The sequence below is a fragment of the Bos indicus genome, chromosome 18 (genome assembly GCF_029378745.1).
Source record: "Bos indicus isolate NIAB-ARS_2022 breed Sahiwal x Tharparkar chromosome 18, NIAB-ARS_B.indTharparkar_mat_pri_1.0, whole genome shotgun sequence".
Classification (NCBI taxonomy): domain Eukaryota; kingdom Metazoa; phylum Chordata; class Mammalia; order Artiodactyla; family Bovidae; genus Bos; species Bos indicus.
In genome coordinates this window covers 47,738,528-47,765,882 of record NC_091777.1, presented here as the reverse complement: position 1 = coordinate 47,765,882, position 27,355 = coordinate 47,738,528, and the positions used below count along the sequence as shown (strand labels likewise).

At 40.2% G+C, this 27,355-nt stretch overlaps 2 protein-coding genes across 3 annotated transcripts in view; both read left to right on the top strand.

Moving 5' to 3' along the window:
- Positions 1 to 27,355, top strand: part of ZNF585A (zinc finger protein 585A) — a 59,936-nt gene that overhangs the window by 30,770 nt on the left and 1,811 nt on the right. Inside the window, exons 7-9 of the transcript XR_011561759.1 lie at positions 444 to 585; positions 6,283 to 6,328; positions 18,435 to 18,530. The gene's annotated coding sequence lies outside the window, so the exon portion shown is untranslated. The remainder of the gene's footprint in view (positions 1 to 443; positions 586 to 6,282; positions 6,329 to 18,434; positions 18,531 to 27,355) is intronic.
- On the top strand, positions 447 to 27,355 carry ZNF793 (zinc finger protein 793). Of its 2 annotated transcripts, none has more exons than XM_019979131.2 (5): positions 447 to 585; positions 6,283 to 6,328; positions 17,056 to 17,182; positions 18,435 to 18,530; positions 21,787 to 27,355. In XM_019979131.2, the coding sequence occupies exons 2-5, from the start codon at positions 6,314 to 6,316 to the stop codon at positions 22,764 to 22,766; spliced, it is 1,218 nt and encodes a 405-aa protein (XP_019834690.2). In that variant the 5' UTR covers positions 447 to 585; positions 6,283 to 6,313; the 3' UTR covers positions 22,767 to 27,355. The 2 variants fall into 2 exon arrangements, with proteins under 2 accessions (XP_019834690.2, XP_019834689.2); XM_019979130.2 differs by having other exon boundaries at positions 17,053 to 17,182.

The following is a 27,355-nucleotide window of genomic DNA, read 5'->3' as shown; positions in this document are numbered from 1 at the left end:
TTGATGCTGGGGCTTGCCAAATGCAGAAGTTGGGAATGGGAGAGGCAAGGAGTTGAGGCTGCACCTCGCACAGTGATTCCCAACTGATTACCAGCCAGTTCCATTAAGTTGTGAAGGCTAAAGCCCACCTCAAACTATTTTTGAAACCTCCCCTCTCCAAGAGTTCCCTGGCCTTTCAGTGGTTTGGACTCCCCAAGTTCATTGCTGAGGTCCCAGTTTCAATCCCTGTTTGGGGAACTAAGATCCTGCAAGCCAATCAGAGCAGCCAAACAAACAAGCAAAAAAGAAAAACAAAAATAAACTTCCTTCCCCCCCCCTTTTTTTTGTTCCCTACATAAATGAAAGTACTCTAAAAGGATCTAAAGTAATGTGTTATTTAAGATGTGGCTTCTGTTGCTTTTGCCAAGGATTTAATGCATATTTCTCCTAATATTTCCTTTAAGGTTCTTTCTAGAAAATCTAATGAGATGTCCATCTGTGACAGCATCTTAAGAGTGAACCTGGTTTCTAAAAATCTATTCTGACTCCATGGCAGCTAGGATGGATGTAACTTTGCCTGTGGTTAGAAAACAAAGAATTCACTGAGTAAGTACCTAAGTCTAATGTAAAACATTTTGTGGAAGGAGCAAACCTTGAGAAAATTTGGAAATTATTTTAATCTGGGATTAATTTAAAAATAATGTTCTTACCACACCAAAAAAAAAAAAGAAAGAAAGGAAAAGAAAGGTAATTATGTGAGGTAATTATGAAGATGTTAACTAATCCTACTGTGGTAATCATTTTGCAATGTTTTTATGTATTAGATCAGGGCATTGTACATCTTAAACTTACACAATATTATCTGCCTATTATATTTTTATAAGGCTGGGGAAAATATGAATTATGGAGGGAAAAGAAACTGGACCTGGAAGTTACTGTGTTCTAAGAATGTTTTTGCCTTGTTCTGTGGGTTTTTTTTAGGCATGGCACATTTGACTTCCATGAATCATTGCCTTATAAAATCCTGGTAGAACAATTCAGTAAACAGAAAACCACAATAACAACCAATCACAAAGACAAAAGTTAAAGCTACTTGTAGAAACTGTTCTTCACTGAACTTAAAATCAAGCTAATGGTGAATAAGATGGACTGAGACAAAATCACAGATGTAATGGAAATAAGATTTTAACCATTAGCTTGATAAAAGGGTGAAATGCTGAAACAGTATTTGTTTTTATAAATGTTACAATCAATCCTTCTATAGTCTTTAGACAAAACATGAGTATATCATCTTAAGCAACAAAGGAAGTTAAGAGATAAGGCAGGTAACATCTTTCAGAAGCCATCAGTATCAAGCTTTCATTTTTAGAGCAGATAGCCCCTGCTTTTTACATGCACAGAATCCAAAACAGGTAGTTTCTGTGACTCAGCACGCATGTGTATGGGTAAGGAGTTGGGACATTTTCTTTTTCTTGTTGCTCTTTTCCTTCACCTATACTATGCCTAGTGCCAGGTTTGGGAGTGAATACTTTTTTTAAGATTTTAACATAATTTTTTAAATTGAAATATAAGATACATATAATAATATACATTCAGCTCAATGAATTGTCACAAAGGGAACAACCTCTGGGTAATGTGCTCAGATCAGAAAACAGAACGTTATAACACCCTGAAAACTCTATGATACCCGTTCCCCATTACTACCCTACCATGGGGAACCATTTTCCAGTTCTTACATAACAGATTAATTTTGTCTGTCTTTGAACTCTAATTAAAAGGAATATTCATACCTGATGGGGTGGCAGTAAGTGACTCATGTGAAAATTTTTTTTTAAGTTTGAATCCAGATTGTTTCATTTTATTTAGGCAACAAACATTTTTTCCAGATTATTTCCAGGCATAACACACAGACAGTCAAGTATTCTTATGTTAAAGCTACAGCTCAGTGAATTTTTACATTTTCAGAGAACTGTATAAACACAACCTAGATCAAGATATGCATCACTTCAGGGACTTCCCTCGTGGTCCAGTGGTTAAGACTCCACGCTTCCACTGTAGAGGGCCTGGGTTCAAACCCTGGTTGGGGAATTAAGACACCTGCATGCCCCAAAACACAGCCAAAAAAAAAAAAACCTGGAAAGATATCCATCATTTCTAGCACCCTGAAGCCTTCCTTATCAGTCAGTACCCACTGCCACTGTGGGTCTAATTCAATGGATTAGTTTTACCTGTTTTTGAACTTGAGTTAAATGGAATCATGGAAATTATTTGAAGCCAAAACATTCATACAATGTGGAAGTTTTGTCTTGAAATTCTGAAACCAGACACACCAGGACAAAATTTTATTCTATTGCCCTACTTGGCCATTTGAGATTGCTTGTTTTCTGTTATTCCCTTTGGGATCCAAACACATGAACGTTCAAGTGGATCCTCTGGTTCGGAGTAGATTTGGAGTCAGAATCCTGTTAATGAAGTTAACAGGTTAAGGCTGGTTCTTCTTTGTAGGTAATTTGGAGGGGGACCTAAGAGCGCCTGGTCAAAATCTCTTAGCCTTTGGAGACTAACCATTGGCTGCAGTGACCTGAATAAGGCTAAGAACTTCCAGGGAATTCCCTGGTGGTCCAGTGGTTAGGACTTGGCACTTTCGCTGCTGTGGCCTGGGTTGGATCCCTGCTTGGGTAACTAAGGTCCCACAAGCCATGGGGCATGGCCAAAAAAAAAAAAGAACCTCCATGAGGTTGCCTGCCTGCCATTTGATAATAAGTTGTTGACATGATGTCCCTTTACCCCTAATGTAAATTTCCTGAGTACAAGAACATTTTATTCTATGATCACAAGATAATTATCAAGAGCAGGAAAGTTAACATTGAAGCAGCATTATTATTATTTTTATTATAGTAGTATGAAGTGAAGAAAAAAAAAAAAAAAACGCACAACATTAAAACTGTGAATTGAGTTTTATTCAGTCTTACCTATAAGCACTATAGCTAAGCACTATAGCCAAGCACTATAGCCCAGGAGACAGCCTCTCAGATAGCTCTGAGGAATTGCTCTGAAGAGGTAGAGGAGAAGCCAATATATATATATAAATATGATTTGGGGAGGGAGGACTGGGAAATACATGTAGTCAAGCATGAAAAGATGACTGCTAATCACAAAGAAGAGACATCTCATAATTTTAGTGCTTTTCTGTGTTTAGAAGATGGAGCAATCTGGGGTCCTTGAAATTCTTCTTAGATATGCATGTTAGCTATCTAGGTGCCCTTCATCCAAAGCACAGAGTGCCTCCTGTTTTTTCCCTCGGGCATATTGTTGGTAGGCACTGGCAGTGGCTAGTGACTTAATATTTGTAGAACTGAAATGGTGAACAACATTCTTTGTTTACAGCAGTCTCATCCATAGACATTATTTAGATTTCTTTAATTGTCCAATACTGTCCTTTATAACATTTTTTTTCTGGTCCAGGTATATAATCCAGGTATACATGTTGCATTTAGTTGTCATATCTCTTTGCTGCTGCTGCTAAGTCACTTCAGTCATGTCCGACTCTGTGTGACCCCATAGACGGCAGCCTACCAGGCTCCCCCATCCCTGGGATTCTCCAGGCAAGAACACTGGAGTGGGTTGCCATTTCCTTCTCCAATGCATGAAAGTGAAAAGTGAAAGTGAAGTCGCTCAGTCGTGTCTGACTCTTAGCGACCCCATGGATTGCAGCCTACTAGGCTCCTCCATCCATGGGATTTTCCAGGCAAGAGTACTGGAGTGGGGTGCCATTGCCTTCTCCGGTCATATCTCTTTAGACTCCTTTAATTTGGAATATTTTCTCAGTCATTTTTTGCCTCTTTTGACCTTGATGTTTTGAGGAGTACAAGCCAGTTATTTTTATAAGATGCCCATCAATTGAATTTTTCTGATTTTCCTCATGTCTAGAGTCATGTACATTCATGATTGCTACTGGAGCAGTGGTGTGTTCTCAGTGTCCCGTATCAGGAGATGCCTGATGTTGGTTTGTCATATTGGTGGTAATGTTCACCTTGATCATTTGGTTAAGGTTATATGCACCAGGGTTGTCCACTATAAAGTTATGTTAGTAAGTATCTTATGGGGGCATTTTTTGAGACCATGTAAATAACTTCAAACTTTCATTTACTAGTGCTAGTATTTTTTTAAAAATATTTATTTATTTGGCTGTACCAGGTTCAGTGCAGCATGAAGGATCTTTGATCTACCTTGTGGCACACAGGATCTTTCAGTTTTTAGTTCCCTGACCAGAGATCGAACCCGGGCCCCCTGCATTGGGAACGAGGAGCCTTAGCCACTGGACCACAGGGAAAGTCCCTCATTCACTAGTGTTAGTATTATTTTAATGACTCTTTCCTGAATCAGTTACCACTGTTATGGTTGCCAAATGATGATTTTTCTAGTTGCTTCTATATTGATTAGTTCCTTCCTTCTACATTGATGAGTCAGAGCTTTCCTTTATCCCCCATGTATTTATTGGTATAAATAAAATAGTGTGTCCTAGTTATATATAAAACAGAAGCTATGGGACTTCCCGGATGGTCCAGTGGTTAAGAATCCATTTTGCAATGCAGGGGATGCAAGTTCAATCCCTACTCGGGAAACTAAGATCCCACGTGCCTCGGGGCAACTAAGCCCAGGCGCCACAGCTAGCGAGATCCCACATGCCACAACTTAGACCTGATGCAGCCAAACAAATAAATAAATATTTAAAAACAAAAAAAGAGAAGCTACACATTGGAAACTTACAATCTGTTTTAAATGTTGAGTTAGATCATGAGCCAGAGCTCAGATCTTCTAAATCTCAAAGAAAACATCTTGAGAGATTGACCAGTTTACAGAGAAAGAGTTGTCAGATCATGTGACAAATGACCACATAGACAGGAAACCTCTAGGGTCCCACTTTGGTCAGATAGATTTCTAAAGCGCTGTCATAGAGAGGGATTTGGGAGTAAGAGAAGGAAAAGAAATGGACTGTCAGAAATGTAGCAGAACTGTCAAAACCTGAGGAAATGGTCCATACGTGTTGTGAAAGCTAAGTTGTGGTTTTGTTGATTCTGTGACAGTAAATTATATAAATCATATTGTATTTTTTTAAAAATCAAGGTGGAAAAGGTCAGATGAGATTATGTGGGATAGTTTCTTCAGTTGAGTTTTGCCAAACTGTGGGTAGTTTTCTGTGGTTTAATTTTCTGTCTTGATTAAGTATTTAGTCAAAGAAATTAGAAAATACACATGAAAAATGGAAGACATCAGTAGATACAAAAGGAGAAATTAATCAGTTAAAAAAGAAAAAAGGGATAACTGACAAATCTGATCTTTTTAAAAAAAATCAGTAATATAGATTAAACCACTAGCAAACCTTATCAAGTCAAGAGGAAACTGGGACTTTCCTAGTGATTTAGTGGTTGACTCCTTGCTTCCACTGCACAGGGCATAGGTTTGATCCCTGGTCTGGGAACTAAGATCTCACATGCTGCGTGAAGCACCAAAATAAATAAATAACTTTTTTAAAAAATTTAAAAATTGTGAATTATCCTATTGATAATTTTAATATAGTTCGGACATTAGACATTCAAAGAATTTACTTATACTCTTAAACTATGGTTTACTTTTTTTTTAAATGATTTAAGCCTTATAGTTATTTCTTTAATTAAACATCTTAATTAAAAGTAACAATTGTTTGCTCTCATCTGTTAAAAATGATTTTTTAGGGAATTTCCTTGCAGTCCAGTGGTTAGGACTTGGTACTTTCATTGCCTGGGTTCAATCCCTGGTCAGAGAACTAAGATCTTGCAAGCCACACAGAATGGTGGGAAAAAAATTTTTTTGTTTGTTTTTAATGACAGCCCTTAATAATCTGCTGGATGAATAACAAAGTTTAACCTTTCAGTAATTGCACCACCGTTTAAGTAACCATTAGTTTTATTAATGTTGCACAGTTATTTTACTTTGCTTTGAGTTCCTTTTGTAATATTTTCATAACAGGTATAGAAGCCCCTTTTCCAGAATATACTTGGGGCCAGGTGTTTAAATTTTAAGGAGTTTGTTTTTTAATCCCTTTCAGTTCTTACTTGGTAGCAACTTTTGTTTCCTGGAAAGTCTGTTGTATGTATCCACATTCTAAGTTGAATGGCACCCTTTTTTCCCTCTACCACAATGATGTAAAGCATAGGTTTTTGTCCAAGATTTATATAGGGAATTTGCAAGTTCTGAAACAAGCCTGGTCCCTCACAGCTCTGTTCTCTTTCTCCATTCTCCTCCCCAACCCCATCTTCACAGGCTGCAGATCCTTTCCCAAGAACAACAGAAAATGATCGAGTACCAGGTAAGTGCGACATTAATGAGCCTACTTTCCCTTCCTGGGAAAACTGGAAAATACATGCATTTCAACCACGTATGCTTTGTCATAGGTTGGGTTCTCAGGAAAACACTTGGGGATGAAAATTTGCACACAGGAGGTTTACTAGGAAGGCTCTTGTAAGTCAGTGAATGAGGCCAGGTGGGCAGAGGGAGTTGTTGAACAGAGGCATCAGCCGATCTTATAAGATGCTCTAGAGCTGGTAGTTGTTGTTGTTGTTTTGTTGCTCAGTTGTGTCTGACTCTTGCCACCCCATGGACTGTAGCCCACCAAGCTCCTCTGTCCATGGGATTTCCCAAGCAAGAACACTGGAGTGAGTTGTAATTTCCTTCTCCAGGGGATCTTCCCGATCCAGGGATTGAACCCATGTCTCCTGCTTGGCAGGAGGGTTCTTTACCATTGAGCCACCAGGGATAGTCCTCAGTGTTGTCCTGAGTGGAGGCTAGGAAGCCTTTGTATTCTGAAATCAACCAGTCATTGGTTTAGGCTGCCCCAGGAGGGGACATAATATTGGTTAGAGTAGCTCCCTTTGGCCAAAGGAAATTCCCAATAGGTTTCACACCTGCAATAGCCAGCTGTTTCCTAGCAGCTGGGAGAAGTACCTCAGTACTGCAGGGAGATTTGGGTGGAACACCACAATCTCTCTCTCCACATAATGACCTAATGGCCAGATACTTACTGCACATACTGCTCTCCCCTTTTTGTCCAATTCAACTATCCTAGACATTTTACCATTATACCTAGAACCATGCTTTAAAAAAAAAAAAAAACAGTGTACATAATGCTCCATCATATGCATGGAATATTTAACCCATCCTCCATATTATGGACATTCGGGTAGTGTCCAGGTTTGATATTTCAAGCAATGATGCAGGAAACATCCTTTGTTGGAATACAGATTTACAAAGGAGCGAGTCCAACTAGAGTCAGTAGACTTCCTGGTAGCCAGCAAACAGGCAGACATGGCCCATGATTTCCATTGGCCAAAAGGAAGAAGCATATTGTTATTTCCAGGAGAAAACTAGCTTTTCGGGGCACTTGTTTTTAAGAGCGACCTTCTTAGGGCAGCACTGCTGCTATTGGTGTGGTCCCAGGACATAGGCACCTGCTGGAAGCTTCTTAACATCCAGAGTGGCAAACCCCACCCAGACCTTCTGGATCAGGTTAACTGTGGGTGGGGCCTGAGAATCTTTGTTTAACAAGCTCTGGATGATCCATTTGTGCTTGAAAGTGTGAGAAGCACTGAGAGAGAGAACAGAATTTTTAACAATCACTGACAAATACAGAAGCATGTTTTCAACAGTGGTTCAACTCTTCCCTTGGAGTTGAGTGTTAGCACCACAACAAAACTCAGTTCTCCAGGTGGCCAAAACCATCATGTCTTAGCCTCCCAATGATGTAACAATGTTTTCTATCAAAGTTGCAGGAAGTTTGAACTCCTCTGTGCTTTGTGGCCCACATGTAATGACAGGAAAATGCTCAATTTCAGTTATAAGAAAGGAAAAATACAAATATTTCTTTTGGTGGGGCTGGTGAGGGGGCAGGAAGATTCCTCCAAGTTTTACAGAAGTTTTGATTTTGATCCAAGGTATCTACATTGAGGAAATGATGAACTGCTCATTATTTGAATTACTGTCATTCCTCTTTAAGTGTCTCTGCTAGTTTTGCAGCAAACAGTTGAACATCTTATCCCCGGCAAGACTCAGTGTGAGATGTCACCAGTTCCCCCGCCTTCCTCACTGACTTTTAATGGTAAAGGAGATGGTGAAGGTCTCCTTCTCAGCCCCTGAGTTCCTGCATTCCCACCTTTCGGAGTCCTTTCTCAAGCAAGAACATCTCTTTCTGGAAACCTATCCATGCCTGCCTGCTTTCCTAGGTTTTTTTCCTTGTCCCTACAACCATTGTCAGTAACTTCAACCCTAGAAACCATTACTGCTTACAACCCAAAAAGTCCTTTCCTTTCTCTCCTGATCTCCTTCATCTTCTGAATTGATTTCCCTGCTCTTAATGTGTCCACTCCTGCTTCTCATTCTTCCTTGAGTCCAAAATTCTCTCTTCCCACTTAACTGAAACTTTTCTGGCCAAGGTCCCAGGTGACCTTGCTGAGGCTAAAGTTAGAAGATGCTGTTTGATTATTCTACTGAATTAAGACTGTACCTTTTGCCCCCTCCTTGTGTCTGAAAGGCAGCACCATATACTGGGTAGCAGCACAGAACCTGGAGCTGAATTGCTGAGTTTGAATCCCCATCCTTACCATCTGTACAACTTTGGCAAGTCCCTGAACCTCTCTGCCCCAGTTTTCTTTAATATGGGAATAATGGCACTTACTTCAGAGAGTAGAATTAAATGAACTAATATGTGTAAAGCGCTTGAAATAGACATTTGTCCTTATTATGTGTTTGATTATTATTACTAAGTTTAGGCCTCCTTCCTTCATGCCAGGGATAGTGCTTCCCCACAGCTTCCCTCCATCTTCTGGGGTTTCTCTTTCCATCTTCTTATGTCTTAGACACTGATGTTCCTGTGGGTTTGAACCTTCTCTGGGGTGCCAGTCTTTTTCTTTTTTTTTGGCTGCTTACATAATCTTAGTTCCCTAACCAGAGATTGAAGAGATCACTGCCTTCAGCAGTGAAAGCTCAGAGTCCTAACTGCTGGACCGCCAGGGAAGTCCTGGTTTCATCCACTCTTAAGATGGGTGCTGGTGAGTCTGCACGTGGCTCCCTCCTCCATATCTAAGCCCAGGCCTCCTCCAAGAACTTTAGACCCCTTTGTCTAACATCTGTTCCTTTGGCTGCCTTCAGTTTAATGTATGCAAAGTTGAATTTTTTCTCTCTCTTCTTCCCTGTTTCTCATCTCAGGAGATAATACCAACCCAAACCCCCAGGCAAGCCCAGACCCTGAGACTTACCCTTGACGTCTCCCCACCTTCCATCTCTCACACTCAGTCACCAAGTCTTCCTGATTTTAGGACTTCCCAGGTGGGTGAGTGGTAAATAACCCACCTGCCAATGCAGGAGACCGAAGTCTTGCTGATTTTACAGCCTCAGTGTTTCATCCATCCTTTTCAACCCTGTTTGGTGAAAATGGCATGGCCCTTTAGGTGCAAAATTATGTCTCTTCTACTTTTTTCTCTTCTGTTCTATCCTCCCCATTCTGTTTCATCCCATCCCATCCCACTCCACTCTACTCCATCCTATCTCATCCCATTCCAGTTAGCTCTTTTTGGGGAATACTGACCCAGAGCCTGTCACCCAGAGCTACGCCCTGTGCTCTAAGATGAAGCCTGATTGCTGCTCACCCGCTACCACAGTATGCTGTTCTGGCATCAGTGAGGGTGTCTAGTTGGCACCTTCTCTGTTCCACGGCCTTTGTGTGAGTCTTAGGGTCCCAGGTGCCAGCTTCCATTGCCTCCATCCTGGTTTTGGTCCTGTCTTCACATCTGCTTATATGGGCCACTCCTCAAGTGCCACACTAGCATTCATCAAGGAGACCTGCAGTCTCCTGGGAGTGGAGAGTGGCTGCTCTCAGCCCCTCTGTCTCTGCAGGGCCCTCTCAATGCTTCTTTCCTCTGGCCACTCCCAGAGGTGGCGGGCCGGTGCCACTGCCACTGTGTAGTGTGCTAGGGCTCTCCACCCCATTAACACCCTCCCTTTTTCTGTCCTTTAGAATTGTTTTCCCTTTCTTAACAGATTTTTTAAATATTGACTTACAATCTTTTTTCTCATTAAGTAACATAGGTACATTTAAGTGGCACTGTCTTATTCCAGGCACAGTCTAAAGGTTTGACATATATTAACTCATTTAAACCTCATACTATAATAACTGAGAGACACACATTATTATTGTCTCCATTCAACAGATGAGAAAGCTGAGGCAGAGACGTTAAATAGCTTTCCCAGGGTCATGCATTTAGTGGTGTAGCCTGTATTTGAACTCAATAAGTCCAGCCCCAAAGTCCATGCTTTTAGCTGATCTGCCCTATTGCCTCTCATGTCTGTCAGTGACTGTAAAGTTAGACAGCAGTCCACAAAACCACCTTTGCTTCTTTTTTAAAAAATTAATTAATTAATTTTTGGCTCTGCTGGGTCATCATTGCTGTGCACGGGCTTTCTCTAGTTATAGAGAGCAGGGGCTACTCTATTGTTGCGGAGCACAGGTTTCTCATCATAGTCACTTCTCTTGTTGCAGAGCACAGACTCTAGGGCACGCAAGCTTCAGCAGTTACGGCACACAGGTTTAGTTGCACTGCAGTATGTATGATCTTCCCAGACCAGGGCTCAAACCCTTATACCCTGCATTGGCAGGCAGTTCTTAACCACTGGATGACCAGGGAAGTCCCCACACCACCCTCATTCTGGCAGCATTTGTAAGTTTGGAGGTTTCCAACACCACCCTCAGTTTTGATAATTTGCTAGAAAGACCCACAGAATGATGTATTCACAGTTAGGATTCATTACAGCAGATGTACAAAGATTAAAATCAGCCAAGAAAAGAGGTGCTTGGGGCAGAGTCCAGGAGAGTTCCACACACTGAACTTCCATGTGTCCTCTCCCACTGAGTATGAACGGTGAGAAATTCTCCCAACAACCATGTGTGATGATACAGAGTATTGCCAACCAGGAAGCTCACCTAAGCCTTGGTGTCCAGAGCTGTATTCGGGGTTGGTCATGTAGACATGACCTGGTAGTGGAGGCTGAGCTAATTGATGCCTATGAGCCAGAGCTTCTCCCAGAAATCATGTTGTTAGAATATCTGGTGTAGCCCAAGGCCCCAGGTAAACCAAGACACTCTTATCTAGGAGGGCATTCCAGGGGCTTAGAGATTAACTTCTAGGAACTGAGGTCAGACCTTTCCTTGGGCAAGGTTAAATTCTCTAGGTCACTTCAAGATATATCTAAAGTACTAAAGGAAAATTTATTTACTCACAAGAGTAGAGGAGGTTTTCCCCCCAAACTAAACAATTCTCCAATTCTGTGCAGACCTTACAAGTTAGGGGCTCTGTCTCACAAGACTGCCCCCTACTACCACTTCAGATGCCAATCGCAAATCCCAGGTTATCATCTGAACTTCTGACCAACTGTAACCACACAGCTCAGACTGGGACTTCAACCCAGCCAAAATCCAGACTGGGACTTGAATCCATTGCCTTTTCATTGAAATCACATATCCCGTCTCAGGACTTAATGAAGCTCAGGTTCTGTATGTCTCATCACAGGAAGAATTCAGTGAGAGACAAAGTGGTAGGTAAGAAGTGGATTTATTTACAAAGATACACATTCCATAGAATATGGTCCCTCTCTTAAGGTGAGAATGGCCCTGAGAGAAACACACACCACAGAGAGAGTAGGGGCCATCTCAGAAGACAAGAGACACCCAATGTGGGGTGGTTAGTATTTATGGACTAGGTAATTTCATAGGCTAATGAGGGAATGCAGAGTTCCAAAGAATAGCAAGGAGAGATAAGAAAGCCTTTTAAAGTGAACAATGCAGAGAAATAGAGGAAAACAATAGAATGGGAAAGACTAGAGATCTCTTCAAGAAAATTAGAGATACCAAGGCAACATTTCATGCAAAGATGGGCACAATAAAGGACAGAAGTGGTATGGACCTAACAGAAGCAGAAGATATTAAGAAGAGGAGGCAAGAATACACAGAATAACTGTACAAAAAGGATTTTAATGACCCAGATAACTACAAAGGTGTGATCACTCACCTAGAGCCAGATATCCTGGAGTCCGAAGTCAAGTAGGCCTTAGGAAACATCACTATGAAGAAAGCTAGTGGGGGTGATACAATATCAGTGGAGCTATTTCAAATCGTAAAAGATGATGCTGTTAAAATGCCGCACTCAGTATGCCAGCAAATTTGGAAAACTCAGCAGTGGGCACAGGACTGAAAAAGGTCAGTTTTCATTCCAATCCCAAAGAAAGGCAGTGCCAAAGAATGTTTAAACTTCCACACAATTGCACTTGTTTCATATGCTAGCAAAGTAATTCTCAACATTCTCTAAGCTAGGCTTCAATATATGAACCAAGAACTTCCAGATGTACAAGCTGGATTTAGAAAAGGCAGACGAACCACAGATCAAATTGCCAACTTCCATTGGATCATCAAAAAAGCAAGAGAATTCCAGAAAAACATCTACTTCTGCTTCATTGACTATGCTAAAACCTTTGACTGTATGGATCACAACAAACTGGAAGATTCTTCAAGAGGTGGGAATACCAGACCACCTTACCTGCCTCCTGTGAAACCTGTATGCAGGTCAAGAAGCAACAGTTAGAACCAGACATGGAACAATGCACTGGTTCCAAACTGGGAAAGAACTGCGTCAAGGCTGTATATTGTCACCCTGCTTATATGCAGAGTATATCATGCGAAGTGCCAGGTTGGATGAAGCACAAGCTGGAATCACGATTGCCAGGAGAATATCAATAACCTCAGATATGCATATGACACCACCCTTATGGCAGAAATTGAAGAGGAATTAAAGAGCCTCTTGATAAAGGTGAAAGAGGAGAGAGAGAAAGCTGGCTTAAAGCTCAACATTCAAAAAACCAGGATCACGGAATCTAGTCCCATCACTTCATGGCAAATAGATGGGGAAACAGTGGAAACAGTGACAGACTTTATTTTCTTGGGCTCCAAACTCACTGCAGATGGTGACTGAAGCCATGAAATTAAAAGATGCTTGCTCCTTGGAAGAAAAGTTATGACAAACCTAGATAGCGTTCAAAAGCAGAGACATTACTTTGCCCAAAAAGGTTCATATAGTCAAAGCTATGGTTTTTCCAGTAGTCATGTATGGATGTGAGAACTGGACAGTAAGAAAGGCTGAGTGCTGAAGAGTTGATGCCTTCAAACTGTGGTACTGGAGAAGACTCTTCAGAATCCCTTGGACTGCAAAATCAAACCAGTCAGTCCTAAAAGAAATCAACCCTGAACATTCATTGGAAGGACTGAAGCTGAAGCTGAACCTCCAATACTTTGGCCACCTGATGCAAAGAGTCAAATCATTGGAAAAGACCCTGCTGCTGGCAAAGACTGAAGGCAGAAGGAGAAGGTGATGACAGAGGACGAGATGGTTGGATGGCATCACTGAACTCAATGGACATGAATTTGAGCAAACTGTGGGTGATGGTGAAGGACAGGGAAGCCTGGAGTGCTGCAGTCCATGGGGTTGCAAAGAGTCAGACATGACTGAGTGACTGAACAATGAGTGGGAGGATTATTCCATCTATTTTGGGGAAGGGTAGGGATTTTCAGAAATTGGGCTGCCACTCACCTTTCTGGCCTTTTATGGTTGGCCTCGTAACTGTCATGGCACATGTGGGTATGTCATTTAACATATACTAATGTATTACATTGAACATATAATGAGACTCAAGGTGCACTGGAAATTGAATCTTCCGCCATCTCGAACCTCATCAGTTCTGACCAGTTTTTGTCATAGCCTCCATAACTGTGTCATTCTTTTAAAAGTTGTGCCCTGCCCCCTTCCTTCCTGTTTCACAACCAACTATAAATTGGGGTCCCTCCCCATTGATAATTTTCTATTACTCACAGAACTCAGGGAAACACTTTACTTATTATTACAGATTTATTTTAAAGGATATTATAAAGGATATAAAGGAACAGCCATTGGGCTTCCCTGGTGGCTCAGATGGTAAGGAAACTGCCTGCAGTGCAGGAGACCTGGGTTCAGTCACTGGGTCAGGAAGATCCCCTGGAGAAGGGAATGGTAACCCACTCCAGTGTTCTTGCCTGGAGCGAATTCCACGGACAGAGGAGCCTGGCCGCCTACAGCCCATGGGGTTGCAGAATCAGACACAACTGAATGACTAATACACACATGAAAGAACAGCCAGATAAAGGGGTATGTATGGCAAGATACAGAAGGGTCCTGAGCACAGGAACTTCTGTCTCCAGAGAATTTGGGGTGCACACCCCAAACTGGATATGTTCATCAAACTGGAAGCTCTCCAAGGTTTTTATGGAAGTTCCATTATATAGGCATACTTAATTACATTGTTGGCCTTTGATGATTAGCTTAATCGCAAATCCCTTTCCTGTCCTCAGAGGCTGAGGGCTATGTGGCTGTAGGTCCCAACCAACTAATACCTGGTTGGTTCCTCTGGTAACCAGCCCCCATCCTCAAAGAGTTACGTCATTGGTATAAACTCTTTTATGATTGACATGGGCTTGTTACTAATAATAAAAGACCTTCCTATGACTCCTGTTACTCTGGAAGTTACAAGGGTTTAAGAAGCTCTGTGCCCAGAATCAGGCAAGAAGACCAAATATATATATTTCTTAATACATCACAATATTACAACAGATGCCTTCTTAGGTTAGTACCTGTGGAGCTCTCTCAGCAGCTGTCCTGTCCCAGGGCACAGGGCTCTTTGAAGAATTTGTTCTCTGTGCCCTAAATCAGAGGACTGACTGCATGAACATTATCATCTGAGGCTTGCCAGGCTGTGGAGCCTCCTTCCCAAACTATATTCCTTCTCTGGGTCTCTAGCTGAACTCTCCTGCCATTGGCCTCTTACTCATTAGTGTGCCCTGGGGCTCTGGCCTGAGCGCTCTGCTCATCCTGTCTCCTTGCAGAGAGATCCCACGCTGCAGGCTATCATGTCTGTGCTGGCACCTCCTATAACTTTAGCTCTGTTCCTGACCTTGATCTTGACATGGCTCATCTATTCATCCTGGTGCCTGTCAAGTGTCTCCACCTGTGTGTCCCCAACACAGCGTGTCCTCTTCACTTTTGATGTTTTTGTCAACTCCAGTTTGCCACCACCATCCCCCGGTTGCCTTTGAGATACCTGAGTGTCAACCTTAGACCTTCTTCACCCCCCACAACCAGTTAAGGTGTAGGTTCAACTCTTCCTCATAGTGATCCTTCTCTGTCTCACTGTTTCCATCCTGCTTAGGAGCATTATCTTCCATCTGCATTAGTGCAGAGTCTTTCCTTTCTCTTCCCTCCAGGTCACCCACCGCATTGCTGTTTCCATCCATTCACCTTCAAACTATCTGTGAGTTCTGTATCTCTTATAGGCAGTATTCTTTTTTATCCAGTCTAACTGTCTCTGTGTTTTTGGAGCATTTAATCATGTATTAAATAAACCTTCTAGTTTAATATGTTATTGTTCAGTTGCTAAGTCATATCGGACTCTGTAGCCCACCAGGCCCCTCTGTCCATGGGATTCTCCAGGCAAGAATACTGGAATGGGTTGCCATTTACTTCTCCAATAATTTAATATAGTTTAATATAAATGTAATTATTGGTATGGTTGGATTTATATCTATCTTTGGTATTGGGTTTTCTATTTGTCCCATTTGCTTTTGTTCCTCTGTTTCTTTTCTCTTGTGTGTATTTGTGTAGATTAATGGGATATTTCTTAGAATTCTCTTTGTTTACTTCAGTACACCTCTTTGCACTATGAGTTTAGTAATTACTGTAGGGAAACAATGTATGTCCTCATCTTTTCACAGTCTGCTTAGAGTTAGCATTATACCACTGGGCACAGGATGTAGGAAACTCACATGCCTTCTAGAATGTGCTTTCCACACACACCACTTCCTTGATAGATTTCTTATTGTCTTCCAGTCCACCATCTCATAACTCACAGGCCTGTGTACTCTCCCCTGTAACTGAGTAAGTTGCTGCCTTTACACATCACTGTTTGCCCCATGCCTTTGTTCGCCCTATGCTGTTCCCTCTGCAAGGAATGCAGTTTCTCCATCTCTGCAGAGAACACTCAGCTGCACACACATCCCTTAGCACTGAAGCCTCACTACACTGACAATTTTTTTTAATATTTATTTATTTGGTTGCACTGGGTCTTAGTTGCAGCACATGGAATCTTCTGTCTTCACTGTAGCACGTGGGATCTCTAGTTGCAACATATGGGATCTAGTTTCCTGACCAGGGATTGAACTCAGGTCCTTGCATTGGGAGTTCAGAGTCATTTCCCTGGACCACCAGGAAAGTCCTAGACCCTGATAATTTTAGTGGACAGTTGACTTCTCTGCATACTAGAGCTCAGATACCCTGCTGTTACATCCCTTACCATCTCACCCTGATGGCCTTACATATTGCTGTCCCAGCCAGGCTATGAGCTCCCTGAGGTCAGGAGCCATCCATGACTGTGTCCCCAGCGACCAGGACTGGGTCAGACACATAGTCTTCAGTCAATATGTGTTGACCCGAAGTATAAATGACAGTGGCTTCCAATCCCACCATATAGAGCCCAAAGCCAGGAAGAGAAAAGGTAAAAAAGATAAATGATCATAATAAGCTCTGACCTGGGACTTCCCTGGTGGTCCAGGGGATAAGAATCCACCTGCCAATGCAGGGGACATGGGTTCGATCCCTGGTTCGGGAAGATCCCACATGCCTCGGGGCAACTAAGCCCATGTGCCACAACTACTGTAGCCTGCTTACCTAGAGCCCATGCTCCACAACAAGAGAAGCCCCCACAATGAGAAGCCCAAGCACTGCATCAAAGAGCAGCTCCTGCTTGCTGCAACTAGAGAAAGCCCACATGCTACAAGGAAGACCCAGCAGAGCCAAAAAATTAAGTAAGTAATTAAAAAATAAGCTGTAACCTATGAACATTATAGAAAGTCAGGACCATCCACTCTTGCCTGCATTTTCCCCATGTGACCCAGTGTCATTTCATCTTCAGCAGAGACCTGTGTCATTCAAGGATGTGGTAGTGGGCTTCACGCAAGAGGAGTGGCATGGGCTTAATCCTGCACAGAGGGCCCTGTACCGGGATGTGATGCTGGAGACCTATAGCAACCTCGTCTCAGTGGGTAAGAACAGTTCTGCTGCACAGTCTATATCACACTTGAATGACCACCTTTCTTCTTTCAGTTGCTAAAAGTAACTGAAGTACTGGGACTTCCCTGGTGGTCCAATGGCTGAGACTCCGAGCTCCCAGTACAGAGGGCCCAGGTTCATTTCCTGGTCAGGGAACTAGATCCCACATGCAGCAACTAAGGCTTGGTGCATTAAAATAAATACATTAAATTATTTAATATTTTTTAAAAAGTAACTGCAGAGAAGGCAGTGGCACCCCACTCCACTACTCTTGCCTGGAAAATCCCATGGACAGAGGAGCCTGGTAGGCTGCAGTCCATGGGGTCACTAAGAGTCAAACACGACTGAGCAACTTCACTTTCACTTTTCACTTTCATGCATTGGAGAAGGAAATGGAAACCCACTCCAGTGTTCTTGCCTGGAGAATCCCAGGGACGGGGGAGCCTGGTGGGCTGCCGTCTGTGGGGTCGCACAGAGTCGGACACGACTGAAGCGACTTAGCAGCAGCAGCAGCAGCAAAAAGTAACTGAAGTACCAAATATTTTCTATGTGCCAGACACTTTTAGCCACTTTGTTTATTATGTCTTTTAATATTTATTGATTTGGCTGTGTCAGGTCTTAGTTGTGGCATATGGGATCTCCATCGTGTCATGTGGGACTCTCTAGTTGTGCTGCAGGGGGTCAGTAGTTGGGATGCATGGCTCCAGAGTGCCTGAGCTTCAGTAGTTGCAATGTGCAGACTTAGTTTCTCTGCAGCATATGAGATTTTAGTTCTCTGACCAGGGATCAAACCCATGTCCTCTGCACTGCAGGGAGGATTCTTAACCACTGAACCACCAGGGAAGTCCCTGGCCACTTGAAAAATATTAACTTGTGTAATCTTCATAAGTGCTTTATAAGGTAGGTACTGTTAGTACCACTCTTTTACACGTTTGGGAACTGAGGCAAACAGGTTAAGTCACTTGCCCAGTGTCACCCAACTAGTACATGGCAGAGCCAAAGCAGGATTTGAATGCCAGCAGTCTCCTGCACAGTGTGCATTCCTAACCCTTATACTGTATTGCCTCAGCAAGTGTGGCTTGAGTTTCAATGGTCCTGGATGACTAGTTCCTTTTGAGTTCCAGACAAGGTGTGTGTATAGTCTCCTCCCAAGTACAATGTCTGTTGTGCAGCCCTTAATGTTAACTGAATGGCCCTGAAGATCGTGGAGCTCAGCCCAAGGCCTGGATCATTTCTCTGGAACAGGTTATGAAGGCACCAAACCATACGTGATCCTCCGGCTGGAGCAGGAAGAAGCACCCTGGATTTGTGAGGCAGCTTGCTTAGGCTGCCACTGTTGGGGTAAGTATGATCAATCCAGCAAAAGACGTGCTATGGGAGGCTGGCAGCTTTAGAATTTTGTTCAGGATCCAGCTCTTCAAAGCCTTGGAGCTTTGAAGCACCTGAAGACATTTCTCTGAGAGCTTTATTTAGTCTTCTTGGTGACCTCTCAAGCTCCATGCATCCCACTCCATGTGCTTGCTCCATCTCCCTTTCTCCAGAATCCTTGATCTCTCTTTCTCTCTTGAGGTTATCAGTACATTTCTCTTTCGTACTCAGGGATTCTTGCAAATAAGCTTCTGTGAGTCTTCTGTTCTTGCTGCTCCCTTTCTAACCTCTACTCTAACAGTTTTGGGGTAAAAGGCCCCAGACCTGCCTGCCATACTTACAGTCTCACTTCTCATCCTTTCTGAATCCCTTAAATTATCCCTGAGTCCCTTAATTTCCTTAAGTCACAGAGGAGGAAGCAGTGAATTCCAGGAAGTGACCAGGAACAGTTGGGTAGTGAAGAAGGCTGAGGTTAGCCTGTCTTAGTGAAGTCACTCAGTCGTGTCCGACTCTTTGCGACCCTGTGGACTGTAGCCCACCAGGCTTAACCCCTTCTATTTAATATTCAGAATAACTGCCCCTCTCCCATCAGCTCTATAAAATTTCTCAACAATAATCCCTGGTACTCTGAGTGTTTGTAGCCTACTCTTTAGGATGCCTCTGGATTTCTGCTTCTTCAGTGAAGTCATGAGTTTAGCATGAAGAGCCAGTGCCATCTGTTTCCAGATCACTTTATGCCATTTATACTTAGTGTTGTAATCACATAGTTGAATTAAATATTAGATAACACCTTCAAACATTCAAGTCATTTTCATGCTTCTCCCCAAAATAATGTCTTTAGGATTACCACTATCCAGCTTTCACTGGTTGTAGTAGTGACCGAAATAGCATTAGAATTCCTGGCCAACACTCAGCGTGTGCTTACTTTGTGCCAGGTCTTTTCTCAATTTTACATATATCAACTCATTCAACCCTTAAAACACTTGTGAGGTGTTTATTACTAGCCTTTATTATCCCATTTACAAATGAGGAAGCATCACAGAAAAGTTAAGAAACTCGTATAAGAACATATAACAAAGTAAGGGATCAAATGAGGATTTGAACTCAGGAGGTCAGGCTCTAGAACTAATATTCTTTTTTTTTTTTTTTTTGGCCATGCCACATGGCACGTAGGATCTTAGTTCCCTGACAGGGATTGAACCTGTACCCACTACAGTGGAAGCTCTCAGTCTTAACCACTGGACTGCTGGGGAAGTCCCTAGAACCAGTATTCTTCACCATCACGCTCTGGTGCCCTCTGAAGTGTATTTTGCTTCATGAAATTGCTCATCAACCTTCCTGAAACCATTGTAACCTGGCTATCAACTTTTTCTTTCCCATCTTTCAAGAATTTTATATAATTGTAAAAAAGTTATCCAGTCAGCCCTCCTTTCTAAGTGCTCTATATCCTCTCATATTAATACCCTGGTTGCAACCTAGCCTTTTCTGTCTTCTAGACTTGATTCTCTTCTCAATGGTGTAACTCCCTTCAAGAGTTCATCCATTCTGAAACCATAAGATCCTCACAACTAGCCTCTTAGCCATTTTACCAACTTTTATCCCCCTTGGTCCACCTAGGCTCCTCTGCTCACCATTTTACCAGTCTGTGGATCATCTCCATAGTTGTAGCCACTCATCCCTGTTTTTGGGGGACAAAAACTGAAGTCATCCTCTTTTCTACTTGCTATCTCCCCTCCACCCCACATGCACACAAGTGCACACATATACCTACCTCAGCTTACTTCTCATTCCAGTGTTTTGCTACCATGAACTCATTTTGAGTCTTCTCTCTAACTGTTCTATGCATATGTGCTAGTTCTGTTTTCTTTTCCTTTGAAAAATGACTTTAAATCTTCCTGTCTACTTTTCATTTTCCTCTGACTTCTCTTAAAATTGAACCCAAATTATCTCATGCCTGAATGTCTTTAAGTCAGGAATTCTTAATCATTTTTGTGCCATAGAGCTCTTAAGCATTCTGGTGAAGCCTAATAGATTCCTTTTTTATGTATGTAAAAAAAAAAATCCTTAGGATTACATGAAAAACAAATTACTAAAATATAGTAATTAACTGAAATAAAGTTGGAAAATGCAATGTCAAAATATTAATGATATTAGTAGATAATAGTAGATATACTTCCTTATTAATATGTTAAATAGTGAGATCTAACAGGTCAAGTAATTGTCATGACCTCAAAATAGAGATGATTGTAAACACATTTTGAGAAATCTTTGACAGCTATAATGTGACATGAAAATACCTTATTCACAAAGTTACAGGAGCTAATACTAGTGTGTTTTGGTGTTCACATTCATAATCAAAGGAAATGTGAAAATAAAGGAAATAGTGAAAACAAAGCTGTAATTTTTTCCCCTATCCAAGTTCACAGCTCCCCAGATTTCTGTATACCAACTTAAGAATTCCTGCTTTAAACTCCAGTTAGTTTGGTTAATTCCTTCTTTTATCTAGTTCATCTTAGAGCCCTGGCCATTTATATTATGTCTAACTAGCTCAACATGATAAGCTCTCTGACTGCTGTATCAATGCTTGTCAAATCATAATATGATAAGCATTGGCAATTTGTTAAAATGCAGAATCTGATTCTTTAGGTATAGGGGTGGGGCCCAAGATTTCGCATATCTGTCCCAATATCAGTTCCCAAGTGAGGCAGATGCTGACCATTGAGAACCATGCGCTGGTAACAAGGTGCTATATGACATTTAAACCTCTTTCCTCTGTAACAGGGATAAGCAAACTTCAGCCTATAGGTTAGCCACCAAATTTTGTGAATAAAGTTTTTATTGGAACACAGGTGTACCTTATATTTAAATACTGTCTGTGTTCTTGCCATACAGTGGAAAAGTTAAGTAATTGTGACCAAGACCATATGGCCCACAAAGCCTAAAATATTTACTCTGATTCTTTAAGAACATATTTACCAACTACTGCTCTATAATATCCTCTCTTCTTTAAAATTATCCCTATCTTCTATGACATGGTCCATTCCATTTGTGCCAGTTTCTGAATCTTCTATTCTCATACGACATTCCCTGCATTCGTGCCTTTAGTTATGATCCATGCCCTCTGTTCATATACTGTGCACCCTTAAAATTTTTAGGGCAGTTCCCAAATAGTTTTATTCCAGATCATAATCACAGATTAATAAGGAAAATTTTCCTATACTTTCTCCAGAAAACATTTGGCAAGTTAAAGTCCACAGGAAAAGGCGGCAAGACATGCTTTTGAGGCAAGGTCCATTCATCAGCAGGAAAATGTTCCCCAAGGAAAGAAGCCATGAATGTAATAAGTGTGGGAAAATATCACATCTGGGCACTGACCTTTTTCCTTCAATTCAAAACTCCAGTAACTGGGACTCTTGTGGAAAGAGTGTGAACAATAATTTAGACTTAACTGGTTTTAAGAAAAACTACTCAAAAAAGCAAGATGAGTGCTATGGATATGAAAAACTGTTACAACATACAAAGCATGATAGAAGACAAAATGAAGAAAAATTCTGGGAATGCAGTCACTGTGAAAAAGCTTTCAGCCATAGCCCAGCACTTATGTATAAACCCCCAACAACCAATTCTCTTGTGTACAAACGTAAGAGGGTTCCACCTGCAGAGAAACCCCACGTCTGTACTGAATGTGGAAAAGCCTTCTGCTACAAGTCTGAATTCATTAGGCATCAAAGAAGTCACACTGGGGAGAAGCCATATGGATGTACTGACTGTGGAAAAGCCTTTTCACATAAGTCAACCCTTATTAAGCACCAGAGAATACACACTGGTGTTAGACCCTTTGAATGTTTTTTTTGTGGAAAAGCCTTCACCCAGAAGTCACACCGCAGAGAACATCAGAGGACACATACAGGAGAGAGACCCTTTGTGTGCAATGAATGTGGGAAGTCATTTGGTGAGAAGTCATACCTCAATGTACATCAAAAAATACACACAGGAGAAAGACCCTATCGTTGTAGAGAATGTGGAAAATCTTTCAGTCAAAAGTCATGCCTCAATAAACATTGGAGAACTCATACCGGAGAAAAACCCTATGGATGCAATGAATGTGGCAAAGCATTCTATCAGAAGCCAAACCTCAGTAGACATCAGAAAATTCATGCTAGGAAGAATGCTTATAGGAATGACCTAAAAATAGTAGGAAAGCCTTGAGCAAGATATCCTATTTCATTATATGTGGAGGAATTCATCCGTAGGAAAAATCTCATATTTAATTAATTTTGACCAGGTGTTTCATCATAAGGCAAATCATGTTCCAATTGTGATAGAAAATTTTATACAAAAGATTATAGAAAATACTCTATATTTAAAACAAACATGATCACTTTGGCTTATGAAAGTTTAAAATATATTAAATGGAATGATTACAGAACACAAAATATATGTGAAGAAAATTAAAAGTATATTATGGTATGTCTCATAGTGACCCACATAATAAGCACTATTTATATTTTAGAATTATAAATGTGAATTTAAGTTCAATATCAAACACATGTTTAGAATGCCATTCACCAAACTTTTTCACTCTAAATATCACCATTGTCTTTTGGTGTCTTTACATACACGTGTGCGTGCTCAGTTGTGTCCACGTCTTTGTGACTCCATGGACTGTAGCCCACAAGACTCCTCTATCCATGGAATTTTCCACACAAGAATACTGGAGTGGGTTGCCATTTCGTCCTCCAGGGGATCTTCCCAACCCAGCAATTGAACGCACAGCTCCTGCATTGTCAGGCCTATTCTTTACCACTGAGCCACCTGAGAAACCCTTTAACAATACAAGCATCAACAATAATAATAATAGCATACCCAACTATTTTTTTAAAAGCTTTAACATATTAAACCAGTATATTTTCTGTCTTTTTGTAATACACGTAAATGGCCATAACATTTGTTGTTGGCCCCTTTTCTGAATAATAATGTTTTTAATATCTTTTGTTAAATTAGTCAAAAACTTTATTAAATGTTTTTAACTTTAAAAAGGCACTTATTTTGCCTTTATTATTTTAGTATGTAAATATATTATTAAATAAGTAAACATTATTTGTTTTGCCTTTTTCAATGTTGAAAACAAAGCTAAGGAATAGTTTTACAACTTAACATTCAGTGAACAAAATGATGACTCAGCATAGTCATTACTTAACAGAAAGTAGTGTTGGCACTAGTGGTAAAGAATCTGCCTGCCAATGCAGGGGATGTAAGAGGTGAGGGTCTGATTCCTGGGTCAGGAAGATCCCCTGGAGGAGTGCACAGCAACTCACTCCAGTATTCTTGCCTGGATTTGGACAGAGGAACCCAGCAGGCTACAGTCCCTAGGGTTGCAGTCGGACATGACTAAAGCAGCTTAGCACATGCACACAGAAAGTAGTGTGGCCCTGATATATTGTGCACTATTCCTGTTTTCTTAGCCTTGCTTAAAATACCTTGCAGCAAATTAGTAGGAGAGATACATATTTCATGTACAGACCAGTAAAGGAGAATTCCTTTCTTTTTTTTCCCTCCAAATTAATTCAGCAACATTGATTTTTTTCCTTCCCTATAAATTTCCCTGCTAGTGTCCTGGACACTGATATCCAACTTTTTTCATCATTCCAATTCCAGTCCATCTCTTTGAGATGCCATGTCATTTATATAAGAAAACAGATGGTCACATTGTTCAAGATTTGTCTCCCTGTAAGAATGCCTAATCCAGAATGAAAGAGAAAATGTAATCAAAGATAAAGATGTATTTAAAAGAATGATAAGGGGAATTCCCCAGTGGGCCAGTGGTTAGGACTCCACCCTTTCACTGCCAAGGGCCCAGCTTCAATCCCTGGTCAAGGAACTAAGATCCCACAAGCTGGAAGGCATGGCAAGAAAAAAAAAAAAGATAAAATATTTCATGCAACTATAGATCAACATATTTTTGAAACAGGAAATAGATGCTATTCTAGCAAAATGCAAGCTATGAAAATTGCAGTACATAGTGGAAAATGATGGAACAGTTACCATTGGAGAATTTGGAATAGTGAAAGATTCATGATTGAAAGCTGCTCCAGGCCTAGACGATTTCATGATTCATTTTACCTAACTTTTAAAGAAAGAGTAATTCCAGTGTTAGTTAAAATATTTCATCCTATAGACTATGCTCCCCAATTTATTTTATGAAACCAGAACAAGTTTTAACACCAAAACCAAATAAAGATTTGGCTGGAAAACAGGAAACTCCAGACCATCCTTACTCATGAATATAGGAACAAAAACTATAATGAGAATAATAGAAAATAGAATTTACCAGTATACCTAAACAGTAATATATTATAATGACCAAGGAAAAGTCATCATGATATGAAGAGCCAATACAATAGTAATAGGAAACATATCAATAAAACTAACTTAGGAGAGAAGATGCTATCAATAGTTGCTTATAAGGCATTTAATGAAATTTATAAACATTTCTAATAAAATACAAATTAAATTATAAGCGATGATAACTACCTAGAGTTTCTTTACCAAAACCCTATAGTATATGTTATGCTGAAACCATTATTTATTTATTTTGAAACCATTTTTTAAAATCAAGAATTTAATAGTTTAATAGATGTCCACTGTCATCTATTTTTACTAAAGATTATCTTGGAAGTTCCAGTGAAGGTGATAAAAAAGAAAATTGAATAATTGTTATGAATAAGGTTTTTAAAAAGGTAAAACTGTTCCCTTTTGCTGATGATGGGATTGTATATCAATATATGGAGAGACTTATGATTTTTTTGAGTTAAAAAGGTAATTTTCTAAGAAGACAGGGTATAGAAATCAAGAGATTTTCTCCATAAACATCTTAAAATTTGCATGCACTTCTTTTGGAATTACATTAAGTCCCACTGATTTTTCCTCCGCTGCAGCTTATGGGATTTCGGTTCTCTGACCAGGAATTGAAAGCACTGAATCCTTACCATTAGACCACCAAGGAACTCCCTTTTTTTTTTTTTTAAACTTATGTGAAATGATCTTAAATTCCATATGGAAAAATAAATGCCTGAGAATCTAGACAAGTATAAAAGGGAAATTTTCATGCCAATGTCAGAATACAAGATGAAGTCATCCTAAGCAAATTAATATAGTATTAGCAAAAGAACTGATAAATACGTCAATGGGACAGAATAGTAAATACTGAATAGACTGCAGTGTATATGAGTTTTATCACATATGGAAAGCATACAGTTTCAAACCGTAGGGGAAAGGAACTGTTTATCTAAAAAAAAAAAAAAAATTCTGGCACAACTGGATTTTAATCAAGAAGAAAGTAAAGTTGAACTAACAGCACAAACCATATGAAAAAAACTCCAGATGAACTTAAGATTTAAAATTTTTAAATAATAATAACATTCTTGAAATAAAAGGAGACTACACATACAATCTAGAAACTGGGGGAGATTAACGTTACCAACACAGGACATTCAAATCTGTTAAATGAATATTTGACTACATGAAAAGCTCAGTCTTTTGCACAGCAAAAGATGCCATCAACAGCCAATAAACAATGACTTGGGGGAAAAATATTTGCAGAGTCAGTTAGAGAAAAAGTGCTCATCATATTGCAAGAAAAAATAGCCCAGTAACGAAACGTGGCCAAGAATATAGTTGAGAGAAGAGCAAATCCAAGTGACTGATGGGCTCATCAAAAAATGTTTAGGTTTAGTAATTGCTGGGGAATGCAGATTAAAGTTATGAGATAATGGTATGCAATCAGGCTGGCAAGAAAGATCAGGAATGCTTTTTGCTGTCAGAAACAAAGAATGAACTTAGCTACTGCTGGTAGAAACATAAATTCTTACAGTTTTTTTGAGAAGCAACCTGATGTCTATTATAACTGAAAGTACATCTGTTATAAGTGAAAGTACTCATTTTAGGGGATCTTTTCTTAGAAATAAAACCCCAATACATAAAGGACATCTACATTTATTGTGATGCTGTTCCTAGTGGCAAAAACATTGAAATCAAAATAAATACTGGAAATTGGAAGAGGGAAGGAGATACGGATATTAGAAGAGGGAAGGAACTATAGTATGTCCACTCCATAGAATATATATATGGCCATTAAGGTGGACAGGTTAAAACTATGCTAGTGAACTTGAATGAAATTCCACAATGTTTTCTTGAGTGAAAAAGGCAAGATAAAAATAAGTGTGTAAAACATAACTCTGTTTTTGTAAATCAGTTACAAAATGCTCCTAGGTGTCTATGAGTGATAAACATGTATCATATGTTTGTGTAAGATTTCATATGCATGGAGAAAAGTATAGAAGAGTATGCATTGGGTTGGGGGGAGGTGGGTGATGTAGGTGGTTTATGGGAGATTTAGGGGGAAAAAGCTCAGAAGAAAAAATATGTAAATATCTGAAACACATATGATATGTCCAATGTATGATTAAGAAATTTGAAGGGTTAGTAGAACTTTCATTTGTGGAGATATTTGTGGTATATTGTTAAGTTTAAAAGAGAAAATTTCAGGATAATGTATATGAATCTATTTTTTAAAATTAAAATACCTATGTGTGTATATATGCATGCATGTGTTTATATGAACAAAGAAAAGTGTGGAGGGATATAAAACAAGGTGTTAATTAACTTTGATTGCCCTGGTGGGGAACAGAAATAGTTGTTTAATTTATATACCTTTGTATTAAAGGTTTGACTTGTTACAAACATTAACTTTTTTAATTTGAAAAACAAAATAAAGGGGAAAGAAGTGTTTTGAAATA